Source organism: Pan troglodytes, chromosome 21 (assembly GCF_028858775.2).
Source record: "Pan troglodytes isolate AG18354 chromosome 21, NHGRI_mPanTro3-v2.0_pri, whole genome shotgun sequence".
NCBI classification, from domain to species: Eukaryota; Metazoa; Chordata; class Mammalia; order Primates; family Hominidae; genus Pan; species Pan troglodytes.
The window spans coordinates 42,693,279-42,707,755 of NC_072419.2; the positions used below are offsets into that span (position 1 = coordinate 42,693,279).

A 14,477-nucleotide genomic window follows, 5' to 3' on the forward strand; every position below is an offset into this window, starting at 1 on the left:
TACGGCATCTTAACTGGCCATGACCTTGGTTTGATCTTTGCCCTGAGGCTGTATTTTTTTTTTTTTTTTTTTGAGTTTCGCTCTTGTTGCCCAGGCTGGAGTGCAATGGCGCGATCTCAGTTCATCTCAACCTCCGCCTCCTGGATTCAAGCGATTCTCCTGCCTCAGCCTCCCAAGTAGCTGGGGTTACAGGTATGCACCACCATGCCCAGCTAGTTTTGTATTTTTAGTAGAGACAGGGTTTCTCCCTGTAGGTCAGGTTGGTCTCAAACTCCTGACCTCAGGTGATCTGCCTGCCTCGGCCTCCCAAAGTGCTGGAATTACAGGCATGAGCCACCGTGCCTAACGAGGCTGTATCTTAATTTGAGAACGGTTTACTCTCTGGAGGGGCTGGAGTTGACAAATTTATTTTCCAACTAAACAAGTTCTGGTCTCCTTCCCTTTCCTCTAAACACTCCTTGAAGATCAGCTATTTTTTACTTTTTTAGACAGGATCTCCATGTGTCACCCAGGCATGGGTGCAGTGGCATGGTCATAGCTCACCATAGCCTCGACCTCCCAGGCTCAAGCGATCCTCCTGCCTCAGCCTCCCGAGTAGCTGAGACCAGAGCCATGCAGTACCATGCCTGGCTAATTTTTAAATTTCTTGTAGAGATGGGGTCTCCTTATGTTCTACCAGGCTGGTTTTGAACTCCTGGGCTCAAGTGATCCTCCCACCTTGGCCTTCTAAAGTACTGGGATTACAGGTGTGAGCCACGGCACTTGGCCTAGCTATTTCTTTTGAGTTCCTCCTTTTCTTGTAAATCTTTTTTTTTTTTTTTTAGACAGAGTCTTGCTCTGTTGTCCAGGCTGAAGTGCAGGATCTCAACTCACTGCAATCTCCACTTCCTGAGTTCAAGCCATTCTCCTGCCTTAGCCTCCCAAGTAGATGGGATTACAGGCATATGCCACCACACCCAGCTAACTTTCAAATTTTTAGTAAAGGTGGGGTTTCATCATGTTCGCTACACTGGTCTTGAACGTCTGACCTCAAGTGATCTGCCCGCCTCGGCCTCCCAAAGTGTTGGGATTACAGGCGTGAGCCACTGCGCTTGGCCTTTTTCTTGTGTAAGTCTTTTTTTTTTGAGACAGAGTCTCCCTCTATCACTCAGGCTGGAGTGCAATGGCACGATCTCGGCTCACTGCAACCTCTGCCTCCCAGGTTCAAGCCATTCTCCTGCCTCAGCCTCCCAAGTATCTGGGACTGCAGGCATGCGCCACCATGCCTGGCTAATTTTTGTATTTTTAGTAGAGACGGGGTTTCACCATGTTGGCCAGGCTGGTCTCAAACTCCTGACCTCAAGTGATATGCCTGCCCTGGCCTCCCAAAGTGCTGGGATTACAGGCGTGAGTCACCACGCCTGGCCCCTTTGTCTTGTAAGTCCTTAACAAATGCAGCCAAAAGGAGCAAGCTCAGGCCGGGTACAGTGCTGAGCACGGTGCTATAATCCCAGCACCGTAGGGAGGATCTCTTGAGGCCAGAAGTTCAAGACCAGCCTCAGCAACATAGTGAGACTCCATCTCTACAAAAAAATTTTTTTTAGTTAGCCACTGCACTTCAGCCTGTGTGACAGAGCAAAACCCTGTCTAAAAAGAAACAGAGGCTGGGTGCAGTGTCTCATACCTATAATCCCAATGCTTTGGGAGACCAAGGTGGGAGGATCACTTGAGCCCAGGAGTTCAAGATCAGCCTGGGCAACATAGTGAGAACCTGTCTCTACAAAATAAAAAAAATTAGCTGTGCATGGTGGTCACAGCTACTTGGGAGGCTGAGGTGGGATTTGCTTAAGCCTGGGAGGTCGTGCTGCAGTGAGCCATGATCATGCCACTGTACTCCAGCCTGGGTAGCAGAATGAGACTCTGTCTTTAAAAAAAAGAAAAAAGAGGCTGGGCACGGTGGGTCACACCTGTAATCCCAACACTTTGGGAAGCTGAGGTGGGTGGATCACCTGAGGTCAGGAGTTCGAGACCAGCCTGGCCAACATGGTGAAACCCTGTCTCTGCTAAAAATACAAAAATTAGCTGGGCGTGATAGCGGGCACCTATAATCCCAGCTACTCTGGAGGCTGAGGCAGAAGAATTGCTTGAACCCAGGAGGCGGAGGTTGCAGTGAGCCGGGATCGCGCCATTGCACTCCAGACTGGGCGAAAAGAGTGAGACTCTGTCTCCAAAAAAAAAAAAAAAAAAAAAGAAAGAAAGAAAAGAAAAAGAAAAAAGAGTCCGGGCACAGTGGCTCACGCCTGTAATCCCAGCACTTTGGGAGGCCGAGGTGGGTGGATCACCTGAGGTCAGGAGTTTGAGACCAGAATGGCCAACATGGCAAAACCCCGTCTCTATTAAAAATACAAAAATTAGCTGGGCGCCTGTAATCCTAGCTACTCGGGAGGCTGAGGCAGGAGAGTCACTTGAACCTGGGAGGCAGAGGTTGCAGTGAGCCGAGATCGCACCATTACACTCCAGCCTGGGCGACAGAGCGAGACTCTGTCTCAAAAAAAAAAAAAAAAAAGATAGAAAGAAAGGGCACTCCTTAAGACACTTAACAGCCATCTGTTGAAAAATTGTCATGTCACACTTTTTGTTAGAATAAGGTCCTTTACTTCCATTTGCCAGAAATTTGTCATAATAATTATATAATTAAATTATGTCTATGTGGTGAATGGCTCCCCCTGATATGTAGCATCCTTGATCAGTATAAAACTTGTACAACCATATATGGCGAGCCTGCCCAAAATCACTCCCTCCACAGACAAACACCAGCACACACAGGCACATCCTCACCACTGCACATCCAGCCACTGTCTCCCTACAGGGTCACCCCTGCTCAGAAGGCTGCCCCCTTACTCCTCAGCATCTGTCTCCAAGGAGTGAGCAATCGGGTCCTTTCTCCACCCCCAGGGCTGTTCTGAGCCTCCACGTTGCTGAAGGGCATGAAAGCTCTGTCCTTCTCACAGAGGCATCTGTGCACTCAGGTCCTGTGCAGGCCGGTGGGTTGATGTAGGGGAGCGGCAGTTATTGAGGCAGTGAGAGCCCCTCTCAAGCAGGGCGTGGGCAGGGTGAGGAGCTGCCTGCCTGCCCGCCCACCCACGTGGACCTGGCCAATTCTCCACTGCCAGTGCCACTACTGCTGTCCCTGTTCTCCCTCCCCCTGTCTGACCCAGATTCCACATTCCAGAAATAGCTCTGGCAGGTGACTGGCAGGCGGGGTCAGCTCTAGCTGGGATGGTGGGAGAAGCAGCCGCTGTGGATGCGTGCCCCTCCCCAGCCAAAGGACCTATCTAGGAGGGGGCTTGGGGGTGCCATCACTCCCCAGTTTGCCCCCTCCTGCCTCTCTTCTCTCTATGCCTCTGAGAAAAAGAAGAAAGGAGAACAGCCTCCCTCCTCCTCCCTCCCTCCTCTTACTCTGCCATCTCCCTCTCTTTCTTCCAGCTTCCCCTCCCTTCCTCTCCCTCTTTCTCCCCCCACCATCTTTGCCTTCTGTCTGTCTCCCTCAGTTCTCTGCTTCTCCCTCCCACCCTCTCTGCCTTCCTTCCCTCTCAGTTTCTGGCCCTCCTCCCCGTCCTCCCTTTCTGTGTCTCTCCCACTCCCTCTGAATCACAGGGAGGCTGTGATGACAGCCAGGGGCCTGGGCAGGCAAGGTGGTGGGCTGCAGGGTGTACCCCCACTCCTGCCAGCTGCATTCTCTGCACCTGAGTGTGTGCAAGCACACAGGCACACACACTTGGGCTCACTCCCTGACAGTGCTTGTGGCTCTAGGCTGACCTGGGATGGGCTCCAGGCCTGGGAACCACCCTTGCTCCTTGCTCAGGGACCCTGAGTTCTGTGTCACTCTGAGTGGGCACCTGCCCTCCCCTGGGCCTCAAAGTCTCTATCTGTGTCGTGAGGCCTTGGTTTGGGGACCCACGGGTACCTCCCATCTGTGACAATCCAGTCATCAGCTGCTATGCCTGCCCCTCTTTGTCCCATCTTCCATCCCCCAGCTTCTTCTCTGACTGCCCTCCTACCCCTAACCTCCCCCCCAACCACACACTCTGTATACAGGAAGGGAGGTTGATAAAATTGCAGTACACAGTCAACCCTCCAGTCAACCCTGTCCCCCAAACCTACCCTGGGCCCACCTGTCCCCTCACTCCACCGCAGGCTCTTGTCAGCCCAACGCCTCTAGTCTCCACAGTGTCAGGGCTAAGAGGAAACTCAAAGACCATCATGTCCGGAGATTGCAAATGGACTTCAACCATGTGTCCTCTCTGATCCCTGGAGCTCAGTTCTGAGATTTGGTTAAGCAAAGAAAGGTGCCACCATCGATTCGTGATGTCTACTGTAGCCAGAAGAGTTACATACATCTGCAATTCCTGATCTAACCCACTTATCCCAACATGCACGTGCGCACACACAGACATGCACACACATTTACAGATATTTCACAAAGAAACATCAGCCTAGAGAAGATGATTATCTATCAAGGTCAAAGTCAGCCAGCTAGTAGGTCAGGGAGCAGTTTCCTACCTGGGTGTGCCTGACTTCAAAGCCCTGGGTTCTCCATTGCCCCCTGTGCGTGGGAGCCACCCAGTCCTGGTAAAGCGGTACAAGCATGGGTGATGAAGGTATGTTACAGGAGTTGCAGGGGAAGTCCTCTAGCAACATGGGCAGGATGGATTAGAGGCTGAGAGGCCACTCACAGGTTGGTGCAGTGGTCTAGGTAAGTGACAGTGAGGTCAGGACAGGGGCCATAGGGTCAGAGAATAATGGGAGGACCCAGGAGGCCTTCCCGGAATGAATAATGAGGAACCACAATTCCCTACTGCTGAAACAGGCACCTCTCCACAGAGCACGCTGGGCAGAAGGCAGGCTTCCTGTCTGGGGTCCACCAACCCTTGGACTACGACATGCCTGATTAATTGAGTGCCTACTGCGTGCTGAGTATATGGATCCTCACTCTTCCATGTCCTGTTTTTAGCAGATCCACTCAGCCTTCTGGGGGAAATAGTGACCAGGACTGAAGGACTGGTGGGCAGGCCTCCAATCCCAGGATTGAGACTCTTGAGACAAGACAGGGGCATTCTGTATCCCCTCAGCGGGTAGAGAAGTCACCCCAAAGGAAGAGAGATGAAGGTGTTTAAATAGAACCTTGGAGGCCCTATGGCATGGTGGTTAAGCACCTGAGCCTTGCAATCAGGCATCTTTCACTGATAGATGTTTATTGATCAAGTGCTCTGGGCCAGGCTGTGTTGTAGGTACCATCAGTGAGCAAAATGGAAATCCTTGCCTTCATGGAGATTGTATTCTACTGGGAAGGGGAAGGGCAGACAAAACAATAAACATAAATAAGTGTGTGGTTTGTTGGTAGTTGGCACAGCATAAGGGGTCCTGGGAGTGGTGGCAGAGTGCAGGGAGGGGTGCCGAGGTATAAACAGGGTGGCTAGGGTACAGCTCATTGAGAGGGGGATTTTGAGTGAAGACTTTTTTTTTTTTTAAGACGGAGTCTCACTCTGTTGCCCAGGCTGGCGTGCAGTGGCGAGATCTTGGCTCACTGCAACCTCCGCTTCCCGGGTTCATGTCATTCTCCTGCCTCAGCCTCCTGAGTAGCTGGGACTACAGGCGCTCGCCACCACGCCCGGCTAATTTTTTTTTTTTTTTTTTTTTTTTTGAGACAAAGTCTCACTCTTGTCCCCCAGGCTGGAGTGCAATGGCTGCAATGTCCGCCTCCCTGGTTCTGGTTCAAGCGATTCTCCTGCTTCAGCCTCCTGAGTAGCTGGGATTATAGGCACCTGCCACCACACCTGGCTAATTTTTGTATTTTTAGTAGAGACGGAGTTTCACTATGTTGGCCAGGCTGGTCTTGAACTCCTGACCTCAGGTAATCCGCCTGCCTTGGCCTCCCAAAATGCTGGGATTACAGGCATGAGCCACCACGCCCGGCCAATTTTCTGTATTTTTAGTAGAGATGGGGTTTCACCATGGTAGCCAGGATGGTCCTGATCTCCTGACCTCATGATCCGCACACCTTGGCCTCCCAAAGTGCTGGGATTACAGGCACACCCAGCTAATTTTTGTATTTTTAGTAAAGATGGGATTTCACCATGTTGGCCAGGCTGGTCTCGAACTCCTGACCTCAAGCTATCCACCCCACCTCCCAAAGTGCTGGGATTACAGGCATGAGCCACCACACCCGGATTGAGTGAAGACTTGAAGGAAGTGTGGGAATAAGCAGTGCTGGGAAGCACTCCAGGCGGGGGGTGAGTGGTACAAAGGCCCTGAGGCAGGAGGTGCCTGACAGGCTGGTGGGGGGCAGAGCACTGAGGAGAGAGCCATGGTAAGAGGTGAGGTTCGAGGACAGGGAGGGGAGGGTTGGGTCTGGCCACCGACTGTGGAAACAACTTTGTCTTTTGGCTCTGAGTACAAGGGGGAACCACTGGGGCACTGGAGCACAAGAGTGACATGACCTGGTGTGTGTCTTAAAAGAAACACTCAAACCGGGTGCGGTGGCTCACGCCTGTAATCCCAGCACTTTGGTAGGCCGAGGCAGGCAGATCACCTGAGGTCGGGAGTTTGAGACCAGCCTGGCCAACGTGGTGAAACCCCATATCTTTTTTTTTTTTTTTTTGAGATGAAGTCTTGCTTCTGTTGCCCAGGCTTGGAGTGCAATGGCGAGGGGTTTCACCATGTTGGTCAGGCTGGTCTTGAACTCCTGACCTCAGGTGATCCACCCGCCTCAGCCTCCCAAAGTGCTGGGATTACAGGCATGAACCACCGTGCCTGGCAAAACCCCTCTCTACTAAAAATACAAAGCCAGGTGTGATGGCACAGATCTGTAATCCCAGCTACTCGGGAGGCTGAGGCATGAGAATCGCTTGAGCCTGGGAGGCAGAGGTTGCAGTGAGCCGAGATTGCGCCACTGCACTCCAGCCTGGCAACAGAATGAGACTCCGTCTCAAAATAAAAAAAAGAAAAGAAAAAGAAAAAAAGACTACTCAGGGGGCTGCATGGAGCCACGTTTGAGGGGCAAGAAGTGTGTGATATGGGAATACCAGGGTGATGATGGTGGCTTAGGCAGGGTGGCAGTGAGGGAGGTGGTGACAACTCACTGGATCCTGGGAGGGCTCTGAAAGTGGAGTCAACAGGATTCTTTGGTGGATTGGATGTGGGTGAGAGTGAAGGAGAACAGCTAAGGGGTGATGAGAAGGAATGGTTACATAGCCAGGTCGCGTGGGGACAGCCCTCACTCCTCTAACTGCCAGTTCTGGCACCTGAGACAGGACAGTGACTATCTGGGAAGTTGGGAGAGGAGCATCTTCACCCCCCAGATGGGGAGCCTTGGGGTCCAGGCTGGGGATTAGGGAGGGGGAGCATGTGAGTCCTGTCTGTGCCCCATCTCAGGCTGTGGTCCAGCCAACTCTGCCTTGTAGGGATTCCAGCCAGACTGGGGAGCTCTTAGGGGAAGGACCCAGTACTGGAGTACAGTAGATGTTCCATAAATATCTTCTGGGACCCTAAAGCATCACCATCAGAAGGGACTGTTAAAATCTCCTAGCCCAAGGGTCTCAAATTTGGTAAAATACAAACACTGTTTGACACTGCCTGAGTTCTGTCCCAGGAATCTGCTTTTCTTTTTTGTTATTTTTTTATTTTGGAGACAGTGTCTCACTCTGTCACCCAAATTGGAGTGCCGTGGCAGGATCACAGCTCACTGCAGCTTTGACCTCCTGGGCCCAAGCAATCCTCCCACCTCAGCTTCCTGAGTAGCTGAGGAGCCACAGGCACATGCCACCACATCCAGCTAATTTTTTAATTTTTGTGGAGGCAGGGTCTCCCTATGTTGCCCAGGCTGGTCTTTTTTTAATTAATTAATTAATTTTTTTTTTGAGACGGAGTTTCGCTCTTGTTGCCCAGGCTGGAGTGCAATGGCGCAATCTTGGCTCACCGCAACCTCCGCTTCCCGGGTTCAAGCGATTCACCTGCCTCAGCCTCTCAAGTAGCTGAGATTACAGACATGTGCCTCCATGCCCGGCTAATTTTGTATTTTTAGTAGAGACGGGATTTCTCCATATTGGTCAGGCTGGTCTTGAACTCCTGACCTCAGGTGATCCTCCCGCCTTGGCCTCCCAAAGTGCTGGGATTACAGGCGTGAGCCACCACACTCGGCCCAGAATCTGCTTTTCAGTTGGTGCCCCCAGTGATCTCTATTCAGGGTGTCAATCACGGTCCACAGTTTGAAAAATCTTGCCTTGGTCCAGTTTCTCTCCAGGAAACAGATAGGGCTGGTGAGTCCCAGAGAGGGAAAGGGACTTGTTCAAGGTCACACAGGGAGTGTGTTATTAAATTTGGGAGGGTGGAAGTGGAATAATGATATTTCATCTTATGCTGTGTGTGCTGCCTTGGGTCGTCAGGGCCCATAACAAATGTACCTTGTTTTTTTCCTAAGTAAATCAACCTTGGCTCACGCCTGTAATCTCAACACTTTGGGAGGCCGAGGTGGGAGGATCGCTTGAGCCCAGGAGTTCAAGACCAGCCTGAGCAACAGAGACCTTGTCGCTACAAAAAATAAAAATAACCAACTTAAAGTGAATAGTACAGGCGTAGCATAAGTGACTGAGATAGGATGACCTTCAAAGTGCTTAGCACAGTGCCTGGATTCAAAACGGTTGGCTAACCCTCAATTCTGTTTATTATTTTTACACCTTAATGCAAAAACCATGACAGTGGTATTGGAAACATTATCATCTTCGCCAGTGCTCAAAATATTTTGATATGTCAAAAATTCTTTTCTCCATTTTTTGGAAAACAGATGCGAGAAAGGAAAGGACTTGCCTAGGTCACCCAGCAAGGCAGGTCATGAACAAGAGTTGGGTCTGCGTCTGGCAGACCTACCATAGGTGCGGCCTGGAGAGATGAGGCCCACAAGGCAGCGACAGGACCTGGATTCAGTGAGGAGAGGGGACTCGCGGGGTAGAAGCCAGGAACCGGGAAGGCGAGGAGGCGTGAAGGCACCACCTACTGCCAACCCGGCTCGAGCTGGTCACTTTGCCCTCCATGAGATCGTAGGTGTGCTTGTTGTTTTATTTTACGGGGGAGGAACGGAAGGCTCAGGGAAGTTGAATGCGGATGTTGTTCAAGATCACACAGGCCTCCAGAGGCGGAGCCGGGATTGGAACCCAATCTCTAGGACTCTGGGTTAGCAAAGCAAAGGGAGGATGCAGTGGCGAGGACAGCTAGATACACCTAGGACGCAGAGCAGCCAGGACCAGAGGGCCAATCTGACTATGCAGGGGTGAGAGGGCCACCTCGGGCAGCTTCCTCGGAGCCTCGGTTCCCCCCTTACAGCGAGGTGTCGCTGGGGTGAACTGGTGGGAACTCCCGCCTCGGTCCACCTCCCGCACAGAGCATGCGTCGCGTTCCAGCTGGAACCGGTTTGGCGAGGCGGTTCGAGGGGCGGAGGCCCCCCCCCGCCCCCCCCCATGCTCGGGCATGCGCGTGCCGACGTGGGCGCGCGCTCCTTTCCTGGGCCGGCCGGCCTGGGCGTGGGCCGGACGCCGCGGCCCGCGCGCCTGCGCACCAGCCCGGCTGCGCGCGCCGGGCCACATGCCAAGCGGGCTGCGCGCGCCCCTGCCCGGCCCGGGAGTCCCTGACGACGCGCGCGCGGCTGACGCGGGGGGCGGGGAGGGGCGGGGCAGGCGCGGGACTTTAACCCGGAGGCCCCGCCCCTCGGGCGTACAAAACCGGAGCCTCGGGCCGGGCTGCGTGAGGGAGGAGGGTGAGTGCCCGCCGCTGGCCGCCGCCGCCGCCAGTCCGTCCGTCAGTCACTCCGTCCGTCTGTCCGGTCCACGTCGTCGCTGCCGCCTCCTCAGCCCGGACGCCCGGGGCCCGCCCAGCGCCGCCCGGAGCAGCCGCGGCCCCGCGAGGAGACGGGCGCCGCCCCCGCCCGGCCCGGCCCTGCCCCGCCCCCGCCCTCGCCCTCCTCCTCCTCCCCGTCTGTCCGTTCGTCCGTCCGTCCGCCCGCGCTTCCGTCCTTCTGTCCAGCCGCCAGTCCTCCAGCCCGTGTCCCCGCTCCGCCCGCTTTGTCTCTCCCCGGCTCGCTGTCTCTTTGTCTCTGCCCTCGCGCTCCTCCGCAGCCCCTCCCTCGCTCCCCATCTCGGGTCCCCTTCTCAAAGCGCTCTTCAGCTCTCAGAGCCGCCCTTTCTGGGCGACCCCACTCTTCGGGACTCCCCCTCAGAGCGCCCCCAGATCTTTTGGGGTTCCCCTTGAGAACACCTTCCACTCTCCCCAAGGGCTCCCCGTGAGTTTCTTGCACATCCTTTGGGGGGTTCTGCACCCCAAATCGCTGGGGTCTCGCCTCCTCTGAACCCCCATTGCCCCTGGGCTTTCCCTCTTCTGGGTGTTCCCCATATCCACTGGGAGCTCCTAGGTCCCAAGTTGGAGTCTTTCTCCTTGGGACCCCCCAATATGTCCTCAGCTCCCTGACTTCAGGAGCGCCTCTCTGCTTTCCCCTGGTTTGTCCCCTGTCGCTGTCTCTCCTTGTTCTCTCTCAGCTCTCCGAGCACCCCCACTTCTCGGGATCGGAGTCCCCTGCTTTGCTCTCCCTGCCCCTCTGTGCCCCCACATCTGTCTCGGTGGTCTCGCCACTCTGTGCCTCTTGCCCTGAAGGCCCCCCTTTGAGCCTGCTTCTTTGCCTGGGGCCCTTGGCCCCCCCTTGCTTTTTCAGCCCTAGCCCCCTGTCTCCCCTTCTCTCTGCTCCTTGTCTCCCTCTCCCTTTTTCTGTCTTTGCCGGGTCTCTGGGTCTCTGACCCCCATCCGGCCCTCATGGCTTTGTGTCTGGAGCTCTTGAAGCAATGTGAGTGGTGGGGTGTCCGGGTCGGGCCGGAGTTGGCCCGCAGGCTGGCCGCGGCCGAGGCTCCATGGGGTTGGCGCTGGGGCAAGGGCTGGCGCTAGGGCAAGGGGGCTCTGGGGCCTCCCACAAAGGGGGGAAAGGAGGGAGGGGCCAGGCTGTCTGGCGGAGGAGGGAGTGGGGGGGCCTTCCTGCTCTGAGGCTTCTGCTTTAGTTGCTTGAGTGTGTGGAGGGCACCACGGGCTGGGCATCCCTGCCCACTTGGCCCCGCATGGCCTGGCACTTTGTGATCGCTTGTGGGCAGGCCGGGCTATTTTGGAGCCGGCAGGATGTGATATCATTTGGACGTTTATTTAGCCCCGGCTGGGTGTGGGGGCTGCGTTCTTGCCAGCTTGAGTAATGAAATTTTGCAGGGGGGTGGGGGTGGGGTCAGCCTCCTAGGCAGCTAGGCTGTGGGGTTCATGGCCAGAACTTTGCAGAACACCAGAGTGGGCAAGTGAACAAAGGTCTGTGCTGCCTGGATCTTGCTGAGATTCGATTCAGGATGAGCAGGGAGAGGACTTCTTAATCTGACCACCCTGAGGATTGGCTTTGGTAGTCTAACCTCTGGGGCCTTGGTTCTGCCAGCTTCAAGGTGTGTAACCTTGAGTGAGACCCTTGTCCTCTCTGTCAGTTTCCCTATCTGTAAAAAGTGGATAATTGTGCTGGCCTCACACTGTTGTCATGATGATCAAATGAAACATCTGTAGACACGCTTTGTGAACTGTCAGCCTGTCTTTAAACAGCCCCATCGAGGGAGAGGAGCTTGCCCAAGGGTAAACAGCTGGCTCGCTCCTGCCAGAGCTGGGACAGGGAACCAGGACTAGGACATTACAGTCCAGGGCTCTTTAACCTCCTCCCCACTGCCTGGTTATTCGAGAATGCACCTGCCCTTCCAATAGAGCAGGGAGACGGCTGTTTCTTAATTCAGGCCCCAATCCTGCTTGCTCTTTGTTAGTCCGTTTGTAAAGATAGATGGGCGTGCCCATCGGGATGTCTGTGCAGGGGGACAGTTGGATTTTCCATGTTCCATCCCATTGTTGTTTAAGGGTGGGCCCTGCTTGGACAGTGGCACTTGGAATAAAGTCACTTTGTAGTTGTGAGCCTTGGCTGCTTTTCCTGCTTCCCCTGTAGAGTAGGGGAACAAAGACCTCAGCCGAGAGAGGTTCTGCAGAGAGCTGGGGTTTGCTGTCAAGGAGCTTAGGATGTCCTAGAACTTTGGTGCAGGGAATGAGATCAGCTGTTCAAGCGCCTTGTCTTACAGATGAAGAGATGAGGCCCAGAAGGGCCAGGGACCCACAGAGGTTTGAGCCAGGACTTCTGGGTCCTGTTCCATGGCACTGCCTTTGAAGAAGTCACTGTCATGCTGTTATCACCTGCCCCTGGTGTATAATGACAATCTCTAACATCCTTTGACCTTTTTACTGTGTACGCTGTGCTTGGTGCTTTACTTCAGCTACTTGCAGTGGAAAAGAAGAAGGGCTTGGTGCCTGGCCTGGAAGTGAGGGGTGCAGGATCCCAGTTCCCACATCTCACCCACTTTTAGGGATGTCACTTTCCTTTGGGCTTCAGCTTCCTAATCCATAAAATGGGAATAACATTCCTTATCCTAAGACTGATTCTGAAATCATGGAATCCCTCAAGAATTGTGTGAGCAGCGGCTCACTCCTGTAATCCTAGCACTTTGGGAGGCCAAGGCAGGCAGGTCGCTTGAGCTCAGGAGTTCAAGACCAGCTTGGGCAACAAGACAAAACCCTGTTGCTCCAAAAAATACAAAAATTAGCTGGGTGTGGTGGCATGCGCTTGTATTCCCAGCTACTTGGAGGAGGCTGAGGCAGGAGGATAGCTTGAATCCAGAAGGTCAGGAGGTCGAGACTGCAGTGAGCTGAGATCGTGCCACTGCACTCCAGCCTGGGTAACAAAATGAGACCCTGTCGACCGGGCGCGCCGGCTCACGCCTGTAATCCCAACACTTTGGGAGGCCGAGGCGGGCAGATCACTGGAGGTCAGGGGTTCGACATCAGCCTGACCAACATGGTGAAACCCCATCTCTACTGAAAATACAAAAATTAGCTGGGTGTGGTGGCACACGCCTGTAATCCCAGCTACTTGGGAGGCTGACGCAGGAGAATCATTTGAACCTGGGAAGCGGAGGTTGCAGTGAGCTGAGATTGCACCATTGCACTCCAGCATGGGTGACAAAAGCAAAACTCTGTCTCAAAAAAAAAAAAAGAAAAGAAAAAAAGAAGAAACTGTGCCAGAGAGTAGAAACTCTGGGTTTCAGAACCACAAACGCCTGGTTTTAATCAGTCTCCATCATTCACTGCCTTTGTAATCTTGGGCAAATTATTTCTTTGAGCTTCAGTTTTCTTATCTGGACTCAAGATCTGTATTACAGGATTATGATGAGGATTAAATGAGATTATGTATTTTTTTTAAAATCTGGTGCACAGTAGGCATTTAATAAATGTGAACTTTCCCTTCCCAAAAACATCTGGGTGACTTTTCTCTTTGTAGGAACTAGACAGCCCAGTTCCCCCCCCCCCCCGCCCCCGCATGCCCTGTGGTTGGGGTTTAGATAACTAGGAAAGCACCTGTGGCTATTCTAATAGTAATAGGAGTGATCTTCTCATCTCTCCCAGGCTGTGTGAGGCATTGTGTAATCAGCCAGGCTCTTTCCCGACCATTGTTCTCCACCAACAGGCCTGGAAGTCGGAAGCCAGTGGAGTTCTCCCTGTTTCACAGGTGAATGAAAAATAGGGGGCCCAGAGAGAGACAAGGACCTGCTCAGGGGCCCACAGCCACAGCAGTGACAGGCAAACTTGGAGCCCAGGCCTCTTCTCCACAGCCCACAGCGTTTCTCCAGGTTTATGGCTTCTGCCTGATAGCCTACCCCTCAGGCCGCCTTCCCTGGGTCTGTTCCCATCTGTTCTGGGAGGAGGGTTTTCTTGACATTTCCCCAGTCTCTGAGCTCATCTTGAATTTAAAAGGAGGCTATCTGGAGGCTGGGTGGGGACTGAGTCACCACCTCCCGTGGCTTTCTCATCCTGAGCAGCAACCAGACACACCCAGAGGGCCACTGCTGGAGACCTGCAGGTTGTAAACGCCACACAGGCTTTCTTCCCAGAAGCTCAGATGGGCTCTTGCGGGAAGGCTGTCATCGTGGTTCTGTATGTATTTCTTCCTTCCCCTAGCCACTTTGAGAAGTTGTTGCCTGTCCTTTCCCTCTTCAGCCTTTATTAATGCTGTCCTCTTCCCCTATAGTGCCCTCTCTTCCCCTAGAGGCCCACACTGTCAAATGCCACCTCCCCCAGGAAGTCTGTCCTTGCTGGTTCTGGAGTCCCAGCAGGACTCCTGAGGATGCTTACGGCATGACCTTGGCAGGTCACGCCACCTTTCTGTGCCTCAGTTTTCTCATATATAAAATTTGGGTTTCTTGTCTTTATAAAGCTCCATCCCTAGACACTCTCATTTGGCAGGTCTTGGGGCAGGAATCAAATGCCCCTAGGTTTTTAAACCAGCTCTCTAGAGGATGCTGGTGCTGAGAGCCTGTTGGCTGCAACCTGGGAAAAGCTGAACT

The 14,477-nt window shown here is 53.7% G+C and overlaps 1 protein-coding gene across 20 annotated transcripts in view; it reads left to right on the forward strand.

The window, feature by feature from the left end:
* The window catches only part of DLGAP4 (DLG associated protein 4), a 226,902-nt gene that overhangs the window by 148,195 nt on the left and 64,230 nt on the right, over positions 1–14,477 (forward strand). For 2 of the 20 annotated variants that reach the window (XM_063802918.1, XM_063802914.1), the window contains exons 1-2: positions 9,744–9,787; positions 13,540–13,642. The exons of 7 other annotated variants lie outside the window; for them this stretch is intronic. Coding sequence is in view for 4 of the 13 variants with exons in the window: in XM_016937857.2 (XP_016793346.2) it covers positions 9,616–9,787 (172 nt within the window). In the remaining 9 variants the exon portion in view is untranslated. Of the gene's footprint in view, positions 1–9,592; positions 9,788–9,819; positions 10,865–11,471; positions 11,493–13,539; positions 13,643–14,477 lie in introns of those variants that run through there. 11 more of the 20 variants (XM_063802913.1, XM_063802921.1, XM_063802911.1 and 8 more) reach the window with 10 other exon arrangements.